The sequence below is a fragment of the Globicephala melas genome, chromosome 20, assembly GCF_963455315.2.
Source record: "Globicephala melas chromosome 20, mGloMel1.2, whole genome shotgun sequence".
In the NCBI taxonomy this organism is placed as follows: Eukaryota; Metazoa; Chordata; class Mammalia; order Artiodactyla; family Delphinidae; genus Globicephala; species Globicephala melas.
In genome coordinates, this window is record NC_083333.1 from 44,006,545 (window position 1) to 44,021,720 (window position 15,176).

The 15,176-nt window shown below is 40.9% G+C and overlaps 1 protein-coding gene across 3 annotated transcripts in view; it reads right to left on the bottom strand.

The window, feature by feature from the left end:
* Nucleotides 1-1,290: 1,290 nt before the first annotated feature.
* Nucleotides 1,291-15,176, bottom strand: part of TTLL6 (tubulin tyrosine ligase like 6) — a 63,654-nt gene continuing 49,768 nt past the window's right edge. For all 3 annotated transcript variants that reach the window (XM_060290105.1, XM_030840078.2, XM_060290106.2), the window contains 3 exons: nt 6,487-6,856; nt 5,741-6,009; nt 1,291-2,043 (listed from right to left, as the gene is read on the bottom strand). In XM_060290105.1, the coding sequence (XP_060146088.1) occupies nt 5,741-6,009; nt 6,487-6,856 (639 nt within the window). In that variant the 3' untranslated portion in view covers nt 1,291-2,043. The remainder of the gene's footprint in view (nt 2,044-5,740; nt 6,010-6,486; nt 6,857-15,176) is intronic.

Consider the following 15,176-nt stretch of genomic DNA (forward strand, 5'->3'; position numbering starts at 1 on the left):
GGCAAGGACCACCACAAGCGTCTTTTGTCCCCCATGAGCATTCAGCAGACAGCTGCTCTGCATAGCCCCAGGCAGGAGGCGGGTGGGGCTAGACAGGCAGACTACTGTTTTGCCTTCTCATTGGACAACTCAGAGCCGTTACAGTCTCTATAGGCAGGACCAGCTACCTAATTTGGTGGACCCAGTGCCAAATGAAAATACAGGACTCCTCACTGAAAACTTATTCAGCATTTCAAGATGGTAACGGCAGAGCATTAAACCAAACGCAAGGCCCTTCCTAGTGTGGAGCCCTGGGTGACTGCACAGACTGCATGCCCAGGAAGCCGACCCTGTCTCTAGGATCAAAATTGTCCCTTAGAAAGACAAATAATTCTGACTTCACCTTATTAAGAGACTTCCTTTTTATCAGCTCAGGAACCTTGAGTAGCTGGGGCTGGTGACTAGGGAGAAAAGGGGAAAGATACAGAGCTTCCAGGAAGCCCCATTTCAGCAAGTCTTACATCTTTTGTCTGGGCCAGACTATGACCTATGGCAATCTGATAGTGACAGTGGCATCAGGAAAGTGCTGGTGAAAGGGGGTGAGGTGACAGTTAAGCTTTTACTAGCCTGCCCAGTGGTAACCAGGGCTTCCTTCTTCTGGTATTCAGGTGGGCCTTGAATTACTACTAAAAAGAACCCTCTACCAGGAGTCCTTGATAATCAGGCCTAGGTCGGGATAAAGGTGGTGTGTCTTTGTGTGTGTTTCACAGCTGGACACAAAAGGCTAGAGCCTAACTTCTCCATTCAATATCTTGGATAATTAAAGTCTTTTGCCTGAAGGGTAATCTCAGAATCCCCTGACATCCTTGAGGCCAGAAATTCATCCCATTGGGAATCCATCAAGCAAAGCGAGTCAACATTGCAAAGCAGATGCTTGACTTCAGACCTCACCCTTCTCCCTCCTCTTCTGCTCCATACTCCTCCTCTAAAGCTCATCCCAGAGATCTAACTCAGGAAGAGCAAGTGAGGCAAAACTCCTGGCTCACATTCCTGGAGAGGGTAGAGAATGAACTGGCGGACAAACTGAGATGTTACGCCTCGAGTCTAGCCAGGCCCTATGCTAGCCAGAGACATGGCAGCCATGGTGCCCCCAAAAGGGCCACCTCAGGCTGCAGGCTCCCAGCAAGGAGGACATGGCTTATTGAAGACCACTCATCCAAAAGAATTCTTCAGAGCCTCCTGACATATTTGGGGCTCTCTTAATGAGAGGCGCTCAGAACTCTCTCCCACCCGCCCCTTCCCATTCTCACTCTGGTTCAGGCGGCTCATCCTGGCATGGAGCATGGCAGTTTATTTGATTAACGCACACTCGAGGGGAAGATGCATCATTTCTGGCAGGTCAGTGGGAGAAACACCTGCAGACAGGGTACTCTCACCTCACCTCTGTCTTCATCAGCAATTTGAGTTAGGCTGGTAAGGGAGATAGGCAGAAGATGTTTGCACACTGACGTGCTGGCATAGGAGGAGGTCTGGGCTTTACCTGATGAAGTTACAACCGCCTCAACTCCCTTACTCAGGGCTCAGAGTTCTCCATCAAGCTTAGCCTTCTGTCTTTTCTCTCTGGAGTTGAAGACAAACTGACACTGGCCTGTTGGTGCCCTGAGGGCTTTGGGCTCCTGGAAATTGTGAGTCCTTCTCTGCAGCTCTCCTCCCTTCGTGTTGCTCTGTCCTTGGGAGTGTTCTGGATGACAGTGCTCTATGCGGGACCCACAGGAATGTCACTAGTGGGGCAACTGGGGTGTGTCCTGGGCAGCACCAGTAACTCCCAGAAGTCATGGTCCTCCAGCACTGTAAGCTAACGGGGGGGTGGTGGTGGGGGGGCACAAAAGTCAAGGCTATTAGCCTCAGGGTGCTAATGGGTGGTAGTCATAAGACCAGGATGTCTAGATGAGGAAATAAAACTCAGTTGCTTCTATGGGCATTGTAGACACTGTAGGAAGAAACAAATCATTTCCTGGGATTAAGAGGAGGAAAGGGACACAGTGGCAGAGATCCAGTCTGATTCTGGAAAGAGAAAAGAAAAAAAGATTTTTCTTATATTTTCCTTTAAAATGGCTTCTAGAATATTCCAGCCAATTAACTCATCGTCATCATTCCTATCTAATGGGTCAGGAGGCACTCAGGTGATTCACATCCACAGTAACCAGAAACTTTATTTTTTTTTAACATCTTTGTTGGAGTATAATCGCTTTACAATGTTGTGTTAGTTTCCGATGTATAACAAAGTGTATCAGCTATACGTATACGTATATCCCCATATCGCCTCCCTCTTGCGTCTCCCTCCCACCCTCCCTATCCCACCCCTCTAGGTGGTCACAAAGCACCGAGCTGATCTCCTATACAACATTCATCTTCCTGTATCCTTACAGCCCCAAACATTTGATATGGATCATTTAAAAGCTGGCCACAGACAACAAGTGGTAGCAGTTCAGAGTACAAACTTAGCTCTTGGTATCTATGTGCCCTTGGGCACGTTACTTAACTTCTCTAAACCTTGGTCTCCTCATTTGAAAAAAGAAAATAACAACAGTACTTACCACAAAGGGCTGCTTTGAGGATTGAGATACTGTATGCAAAGCTTTTAGTACACCAAAAGCAAGTGTCCAGAGTGCTGGGCTCAACACCATGAGCACAGTATCATCATCACCATCAACATCATCATCATCATCATTGCAGCTACTTATTCAGTAGGGTGCCCGGCACCCTGCTTTAGCAAGCTTTAAATCATCCTTAAAATCCTACAAAATGGCCTATTTATCCCCTAAATAAGCGGCCCACTCACTATGAAAGTGGATCCCAAGAAAGGATGATGAGATCATAGAGATTTAAGCAGAAAAATGGAGGAAATTGTCAGGGGTCCATTCCTCAGGATGGGTCAGGATGCGATCTAAGTTCATGGCAGAGTGGTAAAGGGGAAGAAATATCAGGCTATGTTGTCCAGAGCCCACCACTCATGTGAGTTTGGGCAAATCATTTAATGTCCCCGAACCTTGATTCTCTTCATCTGCAATTTGAGGATAAAGGAATAATGTCTGCCTTGCCAAACTCACAGCACTGACCTGAGGATTATATGAGATACGGTACATAAACTTGATGTGGGAGATTTTATTATTACACCTACCAAGAAAGCCCATGATCCATAATTTGGACTTCTGTTCTGCTCTTTCCCTCTTTCATTCAACCATTATTTATTATGCAGAAGCCCTATTCTCACACCACATCCTGCTCCATTTGTAAATCAGTGTGTTGACAGGCATTCTGCTGTACATAATCAGACTTGTATGTGTCAGTCCTTTGCAATCCGGCTAGTTGGGAATTTTTAGAAGCCATTATTTGATCCAAAAGCAGAGGACCAGCTCTGAGATCTGGTGACACCACATGGTATTCTAGGAAGCCCTGCTTGGCCTTGGCCATCACTACTTCCTACAGAAATGCCTTCACGAAAGAGCCATTTATTATTCCCTCAGCTCTAACTGAAGCCTAATATTAAAAATGCCATTTGAAAGAACAATAGTGTAGCTTTAAGAGCTCGAGGGCTGGGAATCGGCAACGTCTGACTCAAATCCTTCCTCCACCACCGTGGAACCTCCTGAATGTTAAGCCTTATGCTCTTTGAGCCCCAGTTTTTTCTTTTCTAAAGTGTACAGTTATGATTAGAATTAAATTAGATAATATATATATATTTAGAGGAGTGCTGGAGCCTAGAGAGTACGCTACCAAAAAAAGGGTAAATTTTACCATCATTAACATTTATTAGAAAACATGTCAATACCTTCAGCCATTATCCACCATGGATGGTAGTAAGTCTATAATAGCAAACGACCACATGACAAACTGCTCTTAGAAATTAGAGGCAGGGAAGGAAGTCTCCCCTAAAGAATCACCTATTTACTAGATGAGTAAACTTATCTTTACTCATATTTTCGATATGAAAATATCGAAACCTTCTCTGCCTACAAAATCCCAGAGCTTCTCAAGGAGTCTGAACCCAAGCTGACTTTGCTAAAGAACGGCATGAAGAAGCAGCATCCCGTGTCAGAGCTGTTCGCCAAGGTTCCACTGAGGGGGAAGCTGTCCTTGTTCCCAGCTCACTACAACCCAAAGCTGGTGCTGAGTGACCGGTCATGTGAGTGCCAGTGTGTACAGGGATGTCCAAGAGCTCAGTGTGGGGTGGGGGTGGGAGGATGAAGCCCCTGCCTTCAGAGAGACCCCAGTGCGATGGTGGAGGCATAGTCCATGTCCTTAAGGAGTCTCTATTCTGACTGGGGAGACCACAAAGTCCAAAACAGAATGCTATGTTTGGCTTTTTCTGTCTAGAGCCAAATTCAATGGTCATTACGGGAAGCACTTTATCACATCCTTTCAATATAATTATCTCTTCCCTTTCCCTGTGTGGCTTCTGATCATTATAACTTCATTTTAATAGTCATATTAAATACAAGTTTTTATTGTAATCTGCTACATGATCCCCCTTTTTAAAAGTAGGAGCATAAATAACTTAAAATTATGGAAAATCACGAACCGAAGACAGTGGGGGTAGGTTTGAGCCCCATCAGGACTGGGGAGTTTTGTTCCTATCACAGGCCTACAGGTCAGGCCTGGCCGTCACAGGTTCCTCTGCCCAGACCTGGGTCTAAACACAGGACAGTGTTCACTACCACACCTGAGATACTTCCTTGACAGGCAGATTCTCAGTGGCCTGTCCCAAATCTCTTGTGTCAGGATGTCCAGAGGTGTGGCCTTGGAAACGACAGGCTTAACAAGGAGCCCCATGTGATTCATGTCATCTGGGAAGTTTGGGAAACACCAGGCCCAGTTTTTCTCTGATGGTGGTAAGAGGACCAACAGAATCACCTAGAGGAGTTTCTTAAAATGCAGATTCCTGGGCCCCAGTAGGACCTACTGAATAAGAATTTCCAGGAGCAGGCCTTGGAATATGCATTTTTATGAGCACCCAAAGTGATCCCTATGGGCTGATGTTCACTCGCCAGCCCTTCTGCAGTGTGAGCTCCAGGTCACGAGGGGGTCAGGGCAGACTGTCTGGTCACAGTCTGCTGTAGGTGGCTGGCAGGAGTGAGGGAGGTGATTAAAATGTATCTCCTTCCATAATCCGCCGAGCAGCACAGATCCCTCCACCACAGGCAATACTACGTTGTAGAGTTCTCCTAAGTTTTTACATATCCCCTTCCTTTAGAAGCACTAACTTTCTGACAGAGGGCTCCCTTGCTATCTCTTTGGTCCTTTTACACAGTGGAATCAAAGCTTAAGGGTCTTTGTTTCCAGATCTTCTCAGACGCCACCATCCTGGTGTTCCGTGCCCTCAGTACACTCCATCACAGGGCCAGCTCTCAGGGCAAGTGACCTGGACCTAGGCCAGGCTGGCAGAGCACGAAAGGTGTGGAAATCAACCCCTCACGGTTGGCCTGGTTCTACTTACGGGACCGACATCAGCGACTGTCTCAATTTCACCCATGAGTGGAAGACAAGGCTAAGTGTACCTAAAGCAGCGGGGCCGGATCAGTCATAGCAGAAATATACATTGCAAGGGGGTCACATTTTGACTGAGGTTAAGTCTTAATTGTCTACTTACCTGTATGTATTTATGGATCTATCAGTCCACCTACCTACCCAACGTTCTAGAAGTATATGTACAGTGCCCGCCAGTGCACCAGACACATGAAGGGAATATGGGTGGGCCTACCTAGTTCCTCTCACATCCTCTTCGGCCAGAGGTCAGGCAGTGGCTGTACGCTTCCTGATCCTGTGTACACCGGTCTCGCACAGCACCTGTATGGCTTCTGCCAGGCCTCGGATCCAGTCGGGCTGCAGTGGCAACCACCAGCAGGTCCTTCAGGGAAACAGCATGGCTGTGAGAATTCTGCAAGAGGAGGAGGGAGGGCACATCCAGCTGCTTCTTCTCGCCAGAGCTTCGGCCGCAGAAGCAGCACTCCCGGGGCAGGGAGGGGTTTTCTGGAAAGGCAAAGGCATTGGCATCATCCGTCTGTGCTGCTGGACTCAGCACAAATTCCTGGCGAAGGCCACCTCCCACTAGGGTCTCCCACTGAAAATTGGCGGAAGCTGCTGCATCAGAATCAGCCACTGTGCCTTTCCTCCAAACAGTTTCTCTTCCCTGTTGTTTTTTTTTTTTTTTCAAACTTAACACGCCCAACTTGTACAGGCTCAGTTGAGTGGGCCTCATCTGAATGAGAACAGGAAAGATTGAAGAGGGTACTTAGACATAGCTCTACGTTTATCATTTTTTTGCTTTCCCAGTAAGACTAGAGACTCCCTAAGAACAAAAACTATGTCTCCACCATCAGACTGGGGTCTCCCTGAAGGCAGGGAATACAGCCCCCCTCAGATGGGGCACTCCCCAAGATTAGGACAGGTTCTGTTGGTTTCTCCATCCCCTAAGCTCTTCGCACATCCCTGTACACTGGCACTCACGTGACTTGTCACTCAGCACCAGCTTTGGGCTGTAGTGAGCTGGGAACAAGGACAGCTTCTCCCTCAGTGGAACCCTGGCGAACAGCTCTGACACGGGATGCTGCTTCTTCATGCCATTCTTTAGCAAAGTCCAGCTTGGGTTCAGACTCCTTGAGAAGCTCTGGGATTTCGTAGGCAGAGAATTGTTTGACAATTTTTCCTGGATGAGGTGCCAAGGCATCTGCTGCTGCTTGCATTTGAAGGAGGCCCCCCTGTCCATCTCTGAGCTACTGCACTCAGAGCTGGTTTCCATGGTCACCCCTAGCAGAGACTGGGGGGTGTCTGAGACCTGGGTGGTGAATTCTGGGAAGGTTTCTACTGAGGTTAGAGGCTGAAAAAGAAAATGGTCCAAAATGAGATTGTGGAAAGCAGAGGGCTCCCTCCTATGCCATTTTTAATTAAAACAAACAGACGAAGAGCTGAGTTCATGAGCAGCAAGAAAGATTTTGGTTAGAACAGTTTCTTAACCATGAACTGGTTAAACACTAGGGCAGAAGATGGTGGGGAGTGTCCACAGAGCTTCCTCTGAAGGTCTTTAAACATGAGATCAATTTTATTTATTATTATTATTTTTAACATCTTTATTGGAGCATAATTGCTTTACAATGGTGTGTTAGTTTCTGCTTTATAACAAAGTGAATCAGTTACACATATACGTATGTTCCCATATCTCTTCCCTCTTGCGTCTCCCTCCCTCCCACCCTCCCTATCCCACCCCTCTAGGTGGTCACAAACCACCGAGCTGATCTCCCTGTGCTATGTGGCTGCTTCCCACTAGCTATCTATTTTACGTTTGGTAGTGTATATATGTCCATGCCACTCTCTCACTTTGTCCCAGCTTACCCTTCCCCCTCCCCATATCCTCAAGTCCATTCTCTAGTAGGTCTGTGTCTTTATTCCCATCTTACCCCTAGGTTCTTCATGACCTTTTTTTTTTTTTTCTTAGATTCCATATATATGTGTTAGCATACAGTATTTTTTTCTCTTTCTGACTTACTTCACTCTGTATGACAGACTCTAGGTCCATCCACCTCACTACAAATAACTCAATTTCGTTTCTCTTTATGGTTGAGTAATATTCCATTGTATATATGTGCCACATCTTCTTTATCCATTCATCTGTTGATGGACACTTAGGTTGCTTCCATGTCCTGGTTATTGTAAATAGAGCTGCAATGAACATTGTGGTACATGACTCTTTTTGAATTATGGTTTTCTAAACATGAGATAGATTTTAAACCCTGGAGACTGGTAATTGAGAAATAGGTATTACTTCACAGCTATTAGACTGGCGAAAATTAGAAAGCTGGATATCAGTGTTGGTGGGAAGGGCGGGGTGTCTCATGAACTGCTGTTGAGAATGTAGGCTGGTCCAGCCATTCTGGTGAACCATCTAGAAATACTTGGTTAGATAAGATTGCAAATACCCTGTGACCCAGCAATTCTGCTCCTAGCTATCTATGCTAAATAAGTTATTAGATTGCTCCTTTTAAACAAGTACACCAAGGTTCCCAGCAACATTATTCACAATAGCCAAAAGTGGACACAACCCAAATGTCCACCAACAAATGAATGGATAAAAAAAATGTGGTGTATGGGCTTCCCTGGTGGCGCAGTGGTTGAGAGTCCGCCTGCCGATGCAGGGGACACGGGTTCGTGCCCCCGTCCGGGAAGATCCCACATGATGCGGAGCGGCTGGGCCCCGTGAGCCATGGCCGCTGAGCCTGCACGTCCGGAGCCTGTGCTCTGCAACGGGAGAGGCCACAGTGGTGAGAGGCCCGCATACCGCAAAAAAAAAAAAAAAAAATGTGGTGTCTACACACAATGGAATATTATTTAGCCTCAAAAAGGAAGGAAATTCTGATACACGCTACAACATAAATGAACTTTGAACACATTATTCTAAGTGAAATAAACCAGACACAGAAGTACAAATATTGTATGATTCTATTTATATGAGCTACCTAGAGTCCTGATAGAGACAGAAAATACAACAGAGAGGAACAAAATAAGGCAGGAAAGATATATGAAGACATAATGGAGAGAAACGTCTCAAATTTGGTGGAAGACATCAATATACAAAACCAGCAAGCTCAAGAATCCTAAATAGGATAAATACAAATAAAACTACATCATATTGCATTTCAAATTGCTGAAATTCAGAGGTAAAGAGAGCAGCCAGAGAAAAATGTCACATTACATACATGGGACAATGATATGAATACAGTTAATTTCTCATTAAAAAAGAAAAAGAAGAAGATCAGAAGAACTGGAACAGCATTTTGAAAGTGCTTCAAGAATAATGTTAACCCAGAATTCTAGGTCCAACAAAAATCTCCTTCAAAATGAAGGCTTTTAAATAAAGACATTTTCAGATAAACAAAAACAGAAAATTCATCACCAGTATACAGATGTGCACTACAATAAATACTAGTAGTGTATGTTAGTACAAAAGAGAGATAAGTTTGCCATATTTAAAATTAAGTACAACGTTACCTCTAAGTAGATTCTGACAAGCTGAAGATGAATATTGCAATCCATAGAATAACACCCCCCACAAAAAGGCAAAAACTTATAACTAAAAAGATGACGGAGAAATTAAAACTAACAAATACTCACTTTTTGATTGATCCAAAAGAAAGCAGAAAAGGAGGAACACGGGGAAAAAGCAGAAACAGAAAATATGTATAGAAAACAAACAGAATTTCAGCCCTAAATTGTATTAATAACTACATTAAATGAAAATGGAGTACTCCAATTATAAGGCAGATGTTGTCACACTGGATAAGAAAGCAAGACCCACTTATGTCTGTATATAAGAGAAATCCTTTAAATATAATGAGAAAAGTGAGTTGAAATTAAAAGGATTTTTTTGAAAAAGATATACCATGCAAACACTAACCACAACCAGCTGGAGTGGTTATATTAATATCAAACAAAATAAATTCTAGGACAGGGAGTACTACCTGGGATAAAGAAGATTTTATCATTTCATGATGATAAAAGGGTCACTACATCAAAAAGACAAAATAATTATAAATGTGTACCTAATAAAAGAGCTTCAAAACACATGAAGCAAAAAAAAAAAAAAAAAAAAAAAAAAAACACATGAAGCAAAAACTGACAGAACAAAAGGTAGAAATACACAAATCCACAATTGGGGTTGAGATGTTACCGTCCATCTCTCAGCAACTGATATAAAAAGTAGAAACTAAATCAGTCTAGATATGGAAAATCTGAGTGACGCTGTCAACCAGAGTGATCTAATTGATTCACAGAACACTATACTCAGCAACTGTAGAACACACATTCTTTCCAAGTGCACATGAAACATTCATCAAGATAAATCATTTGCTGGGCCGTAAAATAAGTCTTGATAAATTTTAACAAAGCATTTCTACTAATCGCAAAGGAATTAAATCAGAAATTAATAACCATAAGATATCTAGAAAATCCCTAAATATTAAAAAATTAAACAATATACTTCTAGATCACCCATGGAACAAAAATGAAATCACAAGGAAATTAGGAAATATTTCAAACAATGATAATAAAAATGCAACATATGCAGATAAACTAGTGTTTACAGGGAAATTTATAGTGCTAAACACATATTAGAAAGGAAGAAAGGCTTACAATAAATAATCTAACTTTCTACTTTAAAAGGCTGGAAAATGGTGACCGAATTAAACTAAAAGCTAGTAGAATAAAAAGGAAGTAATAAAGATAATACTGGAAAGCAATGAAATAGAAAATAAACCATAGAGAAAATTAACAAAGCTTAAAGCTGGTTCTTTACTTAATAAAATGGATAAGCCCATAGTAAGATCAAGATTAAAAAAAGAGGAAACAGAAATTGCTTTTATCATCCATGAAAGAGGGGATATCACTACGGATCATGCAGACATCAAAGGGATAAGGAAATTTAAAACAATGAGAAGGGACAGTAGTCTTGGTTCTAGCTGAGATGGATTAAGCATACTGCATCTGTCTCTCCCACTGACTGTTCCTATAAAACCTGCACAGAATGCACGCATAGAGTAGCTATCTGACAATTCTGAAAAGTAAACAGTAGCAGGCAGATTGAGGAAGATGAGAATTTAAAGTACCAGCAAGAGAGCAGCGAGTCTACTGTTTTTCCTCCAGTATCCTCTGACCTGAACTCAAGGCAACTCAAAACTCAAAAGTGGCTACTGGGGAGTAGACAGAGAAAGCTCTACGAGAAGCCCTATAGCTGTGGCTCAAAGACCTTTTTTTCGTCTTTTCTTTTCTCCGCTCTCTGTACCCCCATGTCCATGATGAAATCCTGAGGTGGGTTTCGGTAATTAATAGAACTCAGTGATTAACAGAACTAAGTGTACAGAAAATTCATAAGAATATAGAAGGACTGAACGACATCAGCAACCAAACAGATCTAATTGACTCACTACGCAACAGCAGCAAAATAGACATTCTTCTGAAGTGCACGTGAAACATTCTCCAAAAGAGACCATATTCTGAGTCATAACATAAACTCTAACAAATTTAAAAGAACTGAAATCATATAAAGTATGTTCTCTGACGATATGGAATTAAAGTAGAAAGCAGTAACAGAAAAACACCAGGGAAATCTCCCAACAACTGAAAATTAAACAACACATTTCTCAATTGCCAAGATATGGAAGCAACCTAAGTATCCATCAACAGACGAATGGATAAAGAAGATGTGGTCTATATTTACAATGGAATATTACTTAGCTATAAAAAAAAGAAATTTTGCCATTTGCAGTAACATGGATGGACTTAGAGGACATTCGGCTAAGTGAAATAAGTCAGACAGAGAAAGACAAATACTGTACGATATCACTCATATGTAGACTCTAAAAAATACAACCCACTAGTGGATATAAAAAAAAAAGAAGCAGATTCACAGATATAGTGAATAAACTAGTGGCTACCAGTGGGGAGAGGGAAGGGGTGAGGGGCAATATAGGGGTAGGGGATTAAGAAGTACAAACTATTAGGTACAAAATAAGCTACAAGGATATATTGCACAACATGGGGAATAAAGCCAATATTTTACATAAAATAAATGGAGTATAACCTTTAAAAACTGTGAATCACTATATTGTATACCTGTAATTTATATAATATTGTACAGCAACTATACTTCAATAAAAATAAATTTTTTAAAATTAAAAAAACCCTACATTTCTAAATAACCCATGGGTCATAAAGAAAATCTCAAGTGAAATTATAAAATATTTTGGACTAAATGAAAATGAAAATATATCAAAATTTGTGGTATCTAGCTAAAGTTGTTCTTAGGAATTTATAGCATTAAATGTTTATATTAGGGAAGAAGGTCTTAATCAACATTCTAAGCTTCCCCCGTAAGAAATTAGAAAAAAGAAAAGAAAAATAATCCAAAGCAAGCAGAACATAAGTATTAATAAGGGCAGAAATCAGTGAAATAAAAAATTGGAAAATAAGAGAAAAAAAATGAAACAAAAACCCAGTTTTTCGAAAAGAATTAACTGATAAACTCCTAGCAACACTTACCAAGAAAAAAAAGAGAGTGAAAGAACAAACAAATTACCCATATCAGGAATGAAAGAGAGGGTATCACTACAAACTCTGCAGACATTACAAGGATAATAGGGACGTACTATAAACAACTTTTCACATATAAATCCAACAACTTAGATAAATTGGACTGATACCTCAAAAACCACAAACCACCAAAACTCACTCAAAATAAAATACATAACATTAAAGAAATTGAACTGTAGTCTAAAATATTCCAGAAAAGAAATCTCCAGGCCAAGATAATTTTACTGGAGAACTCTAACTGAATATTTAAATAAGAAATAATGACAATTCTACACTATCTCTTCCAGAAAACAGAAGAGGAGGGAACACTTCCCAATTTATTTTATGGAGCTAACAGACCAAAAAAAAAAAAAAAAAAAAAAGAAAAAAGTAAAAGAAGAAATAAAACCTTATAAACTAACATCTTTTATGAACACAGACATAAAAATCCTCAACAGGGCTTCCCTGGTGGCGCAGTGGTTGAGAGTCCACCTGCCGATGCAGGGGACACGGGTTTGTGCCCCGGTCCGGGAAGATCCCACATGCCGCGGAGCGGCTGGGCCCGTGAGCCATGGCCGCTGAGCCTGCGCGTCCGGAGCCTGTGCTCCGCAACGGGAGAGGCCACAACAGTGAGAGGCCCGCATACCGCAAAAAAAAAAAAAAAATCCTCAACAAAACATTATTAAGTTGAATCCAGCAATGCATAAAAAGAACAATACATCATGGTTAAGTGGGGTTTATTCCAGGAATGTAAGACTGGCTAAAGATCAAAAATTAATCAATGATGGGACTTCCCTGGCAGTCCTCTGTGCTTTCACTGCAGGGCGCATGGGTTTGATCCCCGATCCACGAACTAAGATCCTGCACGTCACGAGGTGTGGCCAAAAAAAAAAAAAAAAAATCAATGTAATCCACCATATTAACAGTCTAAAGTAGAAAAACTATATGGTACTATCAACTGATACCGAAAAAGCACTTGACAAAATTCATCATCCATTCATGATTAAAAACAACTCTCAGCAAACTAGGAATAGAAGCGAACATCTTCAACCTAGTAAAGAATATCTACAAAAACCCTACAGCTAACACCATACTTAATGATAAAAGACTGGAATGTTTCCCCTTTAAGACTGGAAACAGGGCAAGGATATCTGTTCTCTCCACTCCTGTTCAACACTGTACTAGAAATCCCAGCCAGGCAATAAGGTAAGAAAAAGAAATAAAAGGCATAAAGATTGGAAAGAAGGAAGTAAAACCCATCTTTATTTGAAGATGACATACTTGTTTGTTGAAAATCCTACAGAATCAACAACAAAAATCCTTACTAGAATTTATAAGGCACCCAAGCAATTCAATGAGAAAGGAAAGTCTTTCAATAAATAGTGTAGTAACTAGATGTGCATATGGGGAAAAAATCCTAGTGCCCATCACCTAGCACACTCAAAAGTTAATTTGAAACAGATCATGGAACTATACACAAAGCTAAAGCTATAAAGCTTTTAGAAAAAACCTAGGAGAATATCTTTGTGACCTGAGAGTGCATGAAAATTTCTTATATAGGACACAGAAAGCAAAAATCATAAAAGAAAAATTGATAAGCTTCGTCAAAATTAAGTTTTTTCACTAATCAAAAAACACTATCAAGAAAAAGAATAGGTAAGTTTCCAGACTATATAAAGCATTCCTACAACACAACAGTAAAAACATAAATAATCCTATTTCTTAAAAGGGAGGAAGGCAAAAACTTGAACAGACTCTCCATAAAGAAACATACAAGAATGACCAATAAGCATTTGACAAAGTGCTTGACATGCTTAATCATCAGAGAAATGCAAATTAAAACCGCAATAAGAAATCACAGCATAGCCATTAGAGTAGCTAAAATTTAAAAGACAGATAGCACCAAATGTTGACAAATGTGGAGCAATTGGTACTTTCATTCATTGTTGGCTGAAATGTACAAAAGATACAATCACTTTAAATAAAGACTTTGGAGTTTCTTATAAAGTTATACATAGAACTACCCTTTGACCTAGTAATCCTTCTTTTAGGTAATTATCCAAGAGAAATGAAAACTATGTCCACAAAAAGACTTGTACAGGAACGTTCATAAGAGCTTTAATTAAAAACCGGGAAAACCCAAATGTCCATCAACAGGAGAATGATAAAAAAAACCCTGCAGTGTATTTGTACAATGGAACACAATTCAGCAATAAAGAAGAACAAACAACTGATATACCCAACAACATGAATGGATCTCACAGATATAATACTGAACTAAAAAAGTCAGACTCAAAAGAATATATACTATATTATTCCATTTGCACAAAATTCTAGAACAGGCAAAACTACTCTAAGATGGAAAAAGTCAGAGTCAGGATAGTGGATGCCTTGAGGAGGGATGCAGGGAGCAGGAGGGCAATTGCCTAGGAATGGGCAGGAGGGAACTTTGGAGAAATATCAGAAAGTTCTATATTGTGATAGGGATATGGATTACACAGGTGTATTTATTTGTCAGAATTGTACAGTTAAGATTTTAGAAAAAAAAGTGGGGCTCAATAAGAAAAAAAATAGGACATAGAATGAGATAAATAACCCAATCACATTTAAACAGATTTTAAATGCATGTATTTAAAAAAATCCCTTCTTGGGACTTCCCTGGTGGTCCAGTGGTTAAGACTCCGTGCTTCCACTGCAGGGGGCGTGGGTTAGATTCCCTGCTCGGGAAACTAAGATCCTGCATGCCACACAGCGTGACCAAAAAATTTTTTTTAATAAAAATGACAAAATAAAGATTATAAAAAAATTTAGAAATCCCTTCTTTACAAGGAAACAAACTAACAAAAGATGGTGGATAGATGAATGGGAGGTGAGCATAGGGATAAAGGGACAAGTAAATAAACAAACCAGTCAAAGGCTTTGAATGAACCAAGTATGATACAACATCCTGAACCAATGATTTTGATTAAATCAACATGAAATCCAAAAAAGAAAAAAAAGAATGAATTGTTGTTAGCTGCCTTATTTTTTTAATCTCTTTAGTGTTCAATAGTACTGCTTTAAGCCTTAAGTTAATGCAA